At 41.4% G+C, this 11400-nt stretch overlaps 1 protein-coding gene across 2 annotated transcripts in view; it reads left to right on the plus strand.

Annotated features, from left to right (window-relative positions):
- adarb1b (adenosine deaminase RNA specific B1b) overlaps positions 1–6863 on the plus strand; it is a 117337-nt gene extending 110474 nt beyond the window's left edge. For both annotated transcript variants that reach the window (XM_063497074.1, XM_063497073.1), the window contains 3 exons: positions 533–714; positions 4970–5148; positions 5829–6863. In XM_063497074.1, coding sequence (XP_063353144.1) covers positions 533–714; positions 4970–5148; positions 5829–6005 — 538 coding nt within the window. In that variant the 3' untranslated portion in view covers positions 6006–6863. The remainder of the gene's footprint in view (positions 1–532; positions 715–4969; positions 5149–5828) is intronic.
- The last annotated feature ends 4537 nt before the right edge of the window (positions 6864–11400 follow it).

Consider the following 11400-nt stretch of genomic DNA (forward strand, 5'->3'; position numbering starts at 1 on the left):
AAGATGCTAGCAGCCTTCAGCACCACCTTTCTCTAACATTTCCCACATCTGTTATTTTTCTTCATTTTCCTCGCTCTCGCTTTTTCTTTGCCCTCACACCCTTACTGACTCCTTCTCCATCTACCCAGAGAGAGAGAGAGAGAGAGTTAGAGAAGTTTCTCTAACTCTCTCTCTCTCTGGCTCTCTGTCTCCTTATGTATTTGTCTTTCTGTGAGGAGGGCAGGCACTGCTTCACAGAGCATGTAAATAGGAGAGTGACTGGGGAAAGATGGCTAATGGCACAGCATGGAAATAAACAGAAGTTTGGGAAAAATGGAATTGGATGCCTCACACTGTAGATAGCTGTAGGACGTCAGATAGGACTCAGTGTTTATGTACTAATATGCAGTATTAACTCTGTTTTTGTGTGTATTCCAGTCAGCCTGTGAACATTACAGCGATTGAGGATGTGCTACCTGCACACTGAAATCCTAAAACTGCCTCAATGATACGTTGAAGTTGTTGTGAACCTCGTGTGCTTTTCTCTCTGCAGGTGGAACGTGGTGGGCATCCAGGGCTCCTTGATGAGCTACTTCACAGAGCCAATCTACTTCTCCAGCATCATCCTGGGCAGCCTTTACCATGCTGACCACCTCTCCAGGGCCATGTACCAGCGCATCGCAGATATCGAAGACCTGCCCCAGCAGTTCACCCTCAACAGGCCTCTTCTCAGCGGTAAGAGCCCTCGCCTTCTTTGATGTAGATGAGGTGGGAAAGTAAGAAAAGTGCATCATCAAGTTTCCTTCTGCAGATCTCTGCTGTTATAGATCAGTCATCACGTTCACGATTTCACGGGTTGAGAGGATCACTGTGTTAATCTTTACCAATCGACCTGCAGCTGTCTAAATATCAAAGAGGAAGATTTTAATCCTAAGCAGTAAACACATTATTCACCCCGCTGGTCAGTCAGTCCCACAGGAACAGGAAGACAGTTATTGCTTTTCTCCTTTTGTTGGATCTGAGCTGACATTTACCTAGTTCCTGTGGAATTTGAATAGCTTTATCATTTTGTGTAAATTTTCAGCATTGGCTTGACCTTTTAAAAAGGCCATATAGACCAGGACTCCTGGAGTGTTTTCTTCTCTCTCTCTCTCTCTCTCTCTTCAACTTTCTATTTTTAGATGCAGAGCATGCAGTCTTTGTCTTTTGGTTGTTTTTTGTAAGACAATGCTGTGTTTGAGGAAAGATGAGTCTGCTTTCCATTTGCATTTATGCTCCACTTTTTCCACTTAATATTGTTTTTCATTTAAAAAATTGTATATAAAGACATTTGCAAGAAGTCATAAATTATTATGTAAATGTTTGGCTCCAGCCCTGCTTATTTAAAGTTGCTTTGAAGCTTATAAATGAGTATTAGGGCCACATTAAGAAAAAAAAAAATGTATTGTTAATTTTGAAAAAAAAGGTGGAAATGCGGAGAGTTCCTGCTGCTGCTGTACTCTCTACAAAATGCCTTGTGTAGGGGAGTTTTTGTGTTTTTCTGATATAACATACATCCTCTTTATTGCATGAGAGCATACCTGTCGGTATCCCTGCGTTTGTTCATTCCCAGCTGTTTCATTTTGCAGAAGTTTGGCCAACTCCTACAAGTTTGTGTAATTTTTCCTTCTGATTCAGCTTTCTGCACCATCTTTTCAACGTCCTTGAACTCATTATCGCGCTCTGTTTATGTGCTAAGAGAGAAATTATTTCCTTGTTACTAAAACTGATTCTAAAGTACGATTTCAATAACTCATCTGCACAAAGCCTTTGGCCGTAGCAGCTGTCGTAGAAGCTCCTTCTTCCACATAAATGCAGTTTCCAGTGACAGCAGTGGGCTCTTTTTGAAACACTGGGTCTTTAATTTCAGACTAAAGTAGACAAAAGACACACAAACAAGTTTTTATTTCAGACAGTGAACCACAGTCGCCGCTAACATTGTTACGTAACTCATATAATTTGGCAAATGTGGAGCTGCTATGAGAGCATGCCCAGTGTCCAGCACCAGCTTACAGACGATGTTTATTTATACAGAGAGATTTATTGGTTTGAAAAAATGAATCTTTTACTAGATTTCAAAAGTTTAATCCATTCATCACTCCTTTTCTTGCAATTTTTTTGTGTTTCAGAAAAAAAGCCTAAAGTCCAGTTATGGTTATAGAGTTATAGCTATCACAGATTTTGACAGTTGCCAAATGGGTTTAATGAGCAATTAATAATAAACAATAATAGGCAAAGTTTGTACAGTGGCACTCAGGGGTCTTTCATCACATTTTATTGTCACCTTTATTTTATCAGGAAGTCCCGCTAAGATCAAAATCTCTTTTACAAGAGAGACCTGGCCATACAAGAATAGAAAAGTGCTACAAATACACAACAAATACACAATATCCAAATACCCCTAACGTAAAAGAAACATCCACGAGTCTCCTCGCTGCATTCCTTTTGATAATCACCGATCGATAAGGGCATGTTTAGTTTATGTCATACTGTAAATTATTATAAGACACATTAGAAGAAAATGTTGCTTTCCCCAGATCTGTCAGAACTATAGGTACATCCAGAAGCAACCATTAAGAAGAGTGTAGCTGGGAGAAAGGTCCTGCTGTAGACTGGAAGTTCTAGAGTGGCTTTATAGAGAAAAATATGCTAAAATATACCAGACGGCCAAACCACAAACCATAAAGAACGTCGTGGTGAGTCAGAGACTTTGCATTTGTAATAAAATGTAGGGATGAAGGAGGAAGCATGCACATATAACATATCATTACAATCAATTACAGGAAAAAAACACAAGTTAGTAAAGTAAGATTTATTTCTAAAGTAAAAACCAAGCATCACTTTGTGATTACTAATGAGATTAGCAACGTATATATTAAAGAGAAACTTGTCCATCCTTCTATCCGGAAATCCTTAAATCCGGTTATTTTGGACAATTCAGGTCCGGAGGCAGCAGTCTAAGCAGAGAGGCCCAGACAGTCATCACATCCACCTCATCTGAGGGGTGGGGCACACCAAGTCGTTCCCAAGTCAACCGAGAGATATAATCTCTCCAGAGTCCTGTCACTAAGAGAAAGCCCAGCTACCAAATGAAGGAAATTTCCATTTCCATTCCATTTCCACTGCTGCTATCTGCGACCTCATTTTTTCTGCCAGTACCCAGAGCTCGTGACCACAGGTGAGGGTTAGAACGTAGATCGACCGGTAAATTGTCAGCCTCACTTTCACGCTCAGATCTCTCTTCACCATTACAGATCTGTACAGATCTTGTCATCTATCCATCCATCCAAATACTTGAGCCATGTACCCTTTCACTGGTTTTGCCATCAGATGTAACAATGTAATAATCATCAAACCCCATTGGGCGAACTTTGCAGAAGACCATATATTTTGTTTCCTGAACATTTAACTTGAAGGTGTCTCAAAAGCACATCTGCTGTTCTTCTTCATGTACATGTAGCATCATCACAAAGTCCAAAACAAACAGATATTTAAAAATATGCTGTCAGCGTCATTCGTCAGTGCTCTGAAACAGCTCGTGGATGATAACCAAACGAAATCAGTCCCTCATAAAATGGATAAAGACACTTTGCTGTGGAAATTGGATTGTCATGATGAGTTAGATTGTACAGAGAAGCAGAAGTGAAGGAGCAACACCACAAAACAATAAATAAATAAAAAATACACATGCAAACCAATAAAATTAGCTCTCATGTGGGAAAGGAGGTAGTGATGCTGTAATTTCATGAGCTAGAGTAATATAACATCTCATTTAAAAAAGAGCAGCAGAGCTAAAGAGTTTGATATGTTTAGAGGTGTGGGTGATTATTCTGCAGCAGCCGCCTCCGCCTAATGGTGTTATATTCTGAGTCTGAATTTTTCAAACTGAATAAAAATCCATTCATTCATTTCTAAAGAAACTGAGAGTCATTTTCTGACTTTCCTACTTGAGCTCCATTAAACACGAGGGAGTGTTTAATTAAAATTTTGACATTTTCAGCTTTGTTGTACTGCTGCTCTGTTTTCCACCAACACATACAGCTGGCCGTGCCTCTCTTGCCCAGCTGTGCGCTGATACAAACACGTAAAGCAAAGTTCAAGGTCAAGAAAATACCACACTGCTACAGCACTGCTTACACTGGTCATTGTGCTGCCATGAATATAGGGCAGTCCATATCAAACAAGTGGAATGAGTGGCACTGTGGAGATTTCCTTTAGATCCTGGGGGATGACATGGGGCTTCATATCACACAGCCGGGATGTACGTTTAGCTCACCCTGCTCCTTCTCTCTAAATGGCAAGTAAAGGAGATAATGGTGGAAGGTTATTAACCTTTTCCGCTTTAGAGAGTTTTTAGCGGTGAAAGTGCTGTGGCGTTAGAGCGCTGAGGATTTCATCCCCTTTAAATCATCTTCTGCCACAAGTGCTGCCAAATGGAACCAAGGAGCTTAATGCACACACACACACACACACACACACAGAGGAAGACACAGGGATTTATGGCATCCATATATCTCCCATTTATGCTTGAGATACAGTGGAGGCCAAAGCCCTGACTGAAGTGTGTTAGAAGAGAGCGAGCTCTGTCCTCACAGTCCCCCCAGGTGGATTCTACTGTTTGTCTCTACTGAGTTAGACAAAATGAAATGGGAAGAAGAAAAACTGTCCTGTTTAGAGATATTGTAGCTGTGGGAACAGCTGTCCTTTGGAAGGATGGACTGCCATGTTTGGGTACTTCCTTCATTGTTTAATACATCCACACATGAGGTAATAGAAAGTCTGGGTGCTGTGGGAAATAGCTGGAGCGGTGCCGTGCAATTATTTCATTTCTGGCATTTACGTAATGCTAAAAAAAGATTTTTACATTCTGCGGAGGTCCTATAAATAAAAATGTCTCTGTTTTAACCTGCAGCCTCGCTTGGTCTTTGACTCTGGGTGTTTTTAATGGCAGGTATAAGTAATGCTGAAGCCAGGCAGCCAGGCAAGGCACCAAACTTCAGTGTGAACTGGACGGTGGGTGACCAGGGCCTGGAGGTGATCAACGCAACCACGGGCAAGGACGACATGGGCCGCGCCTCACGGCTCTGCAAACACGCACTCTACAGCCGCTGGGTGCGCCTTCACTCCAAGGTACGGCGAGGCCGGAGCGCACATTCACACGCACCTCACTGTAATACTGGCATAGACGTGACATAACTATAGTTTCTTACATAAGTGATTCTGACAGTGAGTCGTAAACAGACTGAGGTCAGCTGCAGTCAGCATCACGAGCTGTACACGTCTGAACGACACGTACTTCAGTGTGGTATCTCAGGAATCGTAGCTACGCTACTGCTTTGAGATCATTCCTTGGAAGCCCTGTTCTGATTGTTTGCACGTGAGTGATGTCACTATTGGCCTCGCACAGAGAGCAAAGGTCAACTTTGGTGTCAAACAGACTCAACTTAAATGTTGAGAATGAAAGCTGGGTCTGTGGCTACAGCAAGTCCAAAGGATCGGGTCAAGGAGCAGTTTTTTCTAACATTAACATAGTTTTCTGGCATGACTGTGTATGTGGAGTGTGTTGCACTGTGCTGAGGCGTGTGTGTGAGAATATCTCCCTGCTATCATGCACCAACTGACTTCGTCCACTTTCCCAATAATATAATTTAACGTTTAGACACGTTAGTAGTCAGAGCCTGACTTCCGAGGAGTGCAAACAACTTTCTTTTTCTTTGTGTGGTAGGAGCTGAAATTTTAGATTAATGCTTCATTGTTTTTGGATGGTTTCTGTTATTCTGTTGCTTACTTTCCTTTCTCTGCGTCCTCAGCTGTCGTCCATCTTGCGGATCAAGGTGTCGAAGCCGAGCTCCTACCACGAAGCAAAGCAGGCGGCCACAGAGTACCACTCTGCCAAGCAGGCGCTCATCAAGGCCTTCCACAAGGCCGGCTTGGGGGCTTGGGTCAAAAAGCCCATCGAGCAAGACCAGTTCACCCTCAGCTCCTGAGGGAGTCGAGGGATTCCTTAACCACCCCCTCCTCTTTCCCTGACCCAGGCCTGAGAGAGCCCCCGTATTAACAAGCAGACACTTACTTCTGTCCCATGTGTCAGCACGCACGTGCACTTTGTATTTGTGGAAATGAACGTGCGCAGTTTCACAAACCATCCGTAACTCATCATTCTCATTCCTCAGAGGACATCAGCCTCGTGTCTTTGATTTAACTTTTTACTTTGATTTTACTGGACGCTCCGTTCCATTGAATTATTTTCTGTGTAAAACTGGAATCCATGTTTTGTTTTTTCGTTTAACACGCACCCATTTGTTTCCCAGAGAAATCATGTTCTTATGGCGTAGATGTGGAAGCTGAAATTATACCGTTCTGTCTTGTTGATCAATGAGTGTAGCTAATTTAGGTCGGAATGTAGCCTAGAAACGGGATCTTTGTTGACTAAAACCAATGTATATGGACCTAAAACAATATATATCTTTGCTAAAATTAATGACACTGACAAATTTTAATTTAATTATGCATAAATCTTCAAGATGTAAATCTAGTACTGAGAAAAACATAAGAGTTGTAACGTTTAATGTGTGTTATTTGGTCCGTTCCTTAGCTGAGACTACGTGTTCTTATCCTCTGGATTAAAGATACAAATGTTACAAAATGTTGTCGCCCTGTTTGAGTCACTGACTGGAAAGAGTTTATAAGGCAGGTGTGACAGCGTCGTAGCGCTCTTTCCTTTGTTTTTATGTCGTGTTCATTCATCTGTGCGTATGATTTTTAAGTTATTTTATGTCACTCTCATTTCATACTTGAACAGATGCGAGGGAGGGGTGAGGGTCACGTTGACTGCCCCCCCCCCCCCCCCCCCCACCCCCACCCCTCGCCTGGGTCTTGGGAGAAGCTTTGGGAGGTGCTGCACGTTGTATTTTTTTCTTGATCCAAGCCATGGCTTTGCATGGAAACTGAACTTAGAGGCCTGCAGAGCGGAAAACGTAGGATGGGGAGCCCCGTGCGTCCGTCGGCGAATGATGTTGAATGAATGCCAGCATCTTCCTCCACAGGCAGCTTTGAATCTTTGTCTCTATTTTCTAGATTTCTTGTGATTGATTGTTTGATTTTTGAGGGAAGGGGGGGATGGGAACAATTATTTTTTTCACCCTTAGGCATTTGAGGACTGGGGTTAATGCCACAGTGAACATAGCGATAGTATAACGGACCTCTCAGATCTTGTAATTATGTCATTTTGTTGCAGGGAACAATGATGGCTGACAGATGACATGGTATATATGTACTGTAGCAGCACATACAGTATATCACTAGATGCAATCCCTCCACATTATTGTGTGCGGAATCACCTAGATGAACAGCAAAGTAAAATGCAACCCCTGCATGAGAAGACTCAGAACTCGTATGCTAAGATGTATCACAGTGTGATGTCATGTTCATCCTCGTCCTCTCTACGCCCAGTTAAGAAACGTGTTAGCTGCATATTCCATGTTGTGAATTAACTTGACTCCTGTACACCCCGAGTGCATAAATGTCCTCATGTTTTCAATTGTAAATGAGGATGTTTTCCCGCGGTGACTTCCTATTTCCAGCTGCGGGAAATTTCTATGTGCGGGTGTGCGTGCAATTAATGTGTGTGCTCAGGTTGTCTTTAAGCATATTCCTGTCAGATTTTCACCAAAGATGATGATGTCCATGTGTGTTTCTGCCCCAGTGTTTTCCTTTTCTTTTTCAAATATCTAACATTGTGGCATCGACCCTTTACTGTCCGGTCTTTTGCATACCCGCACAACAATGTACTACTTTTACTTTGTACAAAAATGATGTGCTCGATTCAAAGTGGGAGAAATACAAATGTCAGGCTTCTTTAGTGCATCTGTAGCTGTCAATCAGTGATCATGTGTATATTGTGAGCTGCGATCATTATTGCTGCAAAATACTAGTTCTGTGTAAATAAGGAGCAACAAAGGCAACACGTCTTCTGATCTGTACAATCGATTCATCCTCAAGAACAAAAAAACCCCAAAATGTTTTGATCCCTCCTCTGTTGCCGAGATTGTGAAGATGTTACTGTTGCTAAGTAAGTATTTGTGATTCTGTGTCACTCACTGGGCACCATAAAAGCATGGCACTAACACTGCCGGGGTCAACATGCTTCATCCCCATTGTAGCCATCCATGTTTTAAAAAAAATATGCACTGTAAAGTGCCTAAGCTCAAAGTGGCATCCACCAGCTGGCACGTGTGATGTCATGTATGTACCTTTCACTTATACTTGGTTGTTTTTTGGGGTATTTTTGTTTGTTTGTTTGTTTTTAGTCAGTATTTAAAAAGCAGGAAGCGGGGACTCCCAGAGTAGAGTTAAAGTTTAAAAAAAAAAAAAAACTTGTAAAAAAAATCATTAAAAAGTATCCAGTGCCCCCCCCCCCCCCCCCCCCCCCCCACCCCCCCCAGACAAACAGATCCAGACCAAAGTCTCGAGCAATACTGATAATATCTCCTGTAACGTCAGGCCAAAACCAACAAGAGTGTCGAGTTTTCCTCCCCTTCTGCTCCTTCGGTTTTCTGTTGGTGTTCTTCGTTTATTCTAAACTGCAAGCCTGTCTTGAGATTTTTTAATATAGATATTTCCCCCTAAAGACTGCCTGCTTGTTGAATTTTGTTTTCATTTTTAACTGCACTAAAGATGTCAACAAATGATGTCATGATCTCTCTCTCTATACATATATATAGATATATATATATGTATATATATTTAAAAAAAGAAAAAGTCCCCATTTATGGATTAGATGGATCAAACTATCTGCAAGAACTGAACTGCTTCTGCTTAACCCTTTGTGAATCCTCAATGATGGTCAGTGCACCCCTCCACCCCTTCTGCAGCTGCACCCATTGGTGGGGTTCTTTTTTATTTATTTGTTATAATTATTATTATTATGTTTCTTTTGTTTGGTGACTCCAGATCGGTCAGTGTTTGTTAACTGATTTCCAGAGCCACTGCTCTCCGTTCTTCTCCTTCTGCAGTTGTCCAATGTGTGAAACCCTCCCCTGACGAAAACTACAACTTTGCATGTACTACCAACACTGAAGCTGCACCTAGCATGATGACAAACTTTTAAAGGACTCGTGTAGAAAAAAAAAAAAGAGTTAACAGCTAAAGATAGATATATAAAGTGAACAAAAAAGAATAAAAGAGTTCTTAGTTTACTTTTGCACATGGTTGGGATTCTTTTTTTATCGCATTTCTGTGTGTGTATGAAAGAGAGAGAGAGTGAGTATGAAATCATGCGAGAGCATTACTTCAGGTTTGCAGCAGATTGGGACACAGAGACAAACTCCACAGTCTAAACTGTATTTCATGTGTGTTGGATGAAGAATGCGTGGAGTATTTAACTTCTTGTGCTCGCTATGACTAAACTGTTACTAAGTGAAAATACTACATCATAAAAGCTCTGACTTCAAAACTGCAGTTAGTTAAAACTGAGCTTTGAGTCATTGCGTCATTTTACAGTGACAGCCCTTCAAAGGCTACCAGGGTCGATGTGAACGTCGAGGTGATACACATGGGTATAACAGAAGAGATTTTTCCACTTTTCAATCAGTTGATTTTGTTTCTAGACTTTGTATTTTTGATGCATTCTGCAAGTGTGTATATAAATAAGTATGATGCATACTCAATGGCCATTTTGTATACCGTGTTAGTATCAGATCCCCTTTCTGCCTTAATTCTTGATCCCATCGATTCAACAAGTTGCTGAAAACATTCCTCAGTGATTTTGGTCCATGTTGACCTGCACATCCATGATGCTAATTTCACAGATGGCCAGTTTGAGATAATCTGTGTTTTGTGACATGGTGTGATATCCTGCTGGAAGCAGACATCAGAAGATGATACACTGTGGTTATGAAGATAGTGGCATGGTCCGCAACAATACTCAGCTGGTTGGGCATCAGTTGATACAAGGGCCCAAAGTGTTTCCTAAATATTTTCTATACCATTACACCATCAGCAACAGTCTGAACTACTGATACAAGGCAGGCTGTCATGCTTATACCAAATTCTGACCCTACCATCCGAACAGAAATCTTCTTCCGATCTTCTATGGTGTAATTTTGGTGAATCTGAGTGAACTGTAGCATCAGTTTAGTGTTCTTAGCTGACAGGTGTGGTCTTGTTCATAGCTTGGTTGTAACGAGTGGGTGTTTTGCCTTCTTATCAGTTCAAAGAAGTCTTGCCTTCAGACCATTCTCTGTAGTCCCCAGAGATGGTTGTGCAGAAAGTCCCGGTAGATCCACAGTTTCCCAAACACTCAGACCAGCCAGCAAACACAATAACACATTTAAAATCGCACTTCTTTCCCATTGATGCTCGGTGTAATCTCAGCAGATCATCTTAACCATGTCTACACTTCTACATGCATTGTGTCGCTTTCTTGTGAACGACTAATTAGATATTTGCATCAATGAGGAGTTTAACAGGTGTATCTAATGAAGTGGCCAGCGACTATATAGCTATCTATACTGTATATATCAGTCGTGAGGCTTTATGTAATGGCTAGCTATATTAAAAACTGTGAAGCTCTTATTGGTAAAAGAATTTGGGCACTTGTTGCTGCACAAATGCTTTTAAACTGGTGCTGAGGTTTTGTGTAGACTCCAACATATTCACAGTTGTGAGTGTGGATTGAGGACTAGAGTTGACCACACATGCAAAAAAGATTAATTATGTTCAAAAACTATTTTTGAGGGATATCAGAAGTAGTTTATCAAATTAACAGTTCGTACATTTCGAAAAAGGAGTTTTACTCAAGAAGAACGCACCACAGGGACCGAGGAGCACAAATCTTGTCATGAGTGGAAAATCGTTTTCATGGTAGTGAAAACCACAATCCATCAGTGAGGAATGTTCTACAGGATGGTCATGAAAAGATGGTCGAGAACATTCATCACAAGCCTATACTCAGCCTCGGAAACAGAGCAATCAGGCTGTATTCTGCAAAAACACACAACACTAAACCCTTCAGAGTTGCATAACAAAGTTTTATGGGCTACTGAAACAAAAATCAACCTCGATCAAAATGTTGGAAGAAAGAAAGTATGGAGAGAAAGCAAGGAAAGCAGACTCTGTTATGGTTTGGGCGTGTATCGCTGCCAGTGGAGCTGGCATTTTGACATTTAGTAATAATTTAGCTTTTGACAGGAGCAACAGGGTGGATGCAGAAGTACACAGAAGCATTTTGTGTACTCAGAGCCAGAGAAATACATCAAATTCACACATTCTGTAATCCTAAATGTGGCAAAAGCAGGAAAAGAGCTTTTCAGCCAAGAGAAGGGCCAGTTATCTGCTCTGATGCCAGTTTACCATAATCATGTACACTTCAAATTAAAGATG

This window comes from Pelmatolapia mariae, linkage group LG16_19 (assembly GCF_036321145.2).
Source record: "Pelmatolapia mariae isolate MD_Pm_ZW linkage group LG16_19, Pm_UMD_F_2, whole genome shotgun sequence".
Classification (NCBI taxonomy): domain Eukaryota; kingdom Metazoa; phylum Chordata; class Actinopteri; order Cichliformes; family Cichlidae; genus Pelmatolapia; species Pelmatolapia mariae.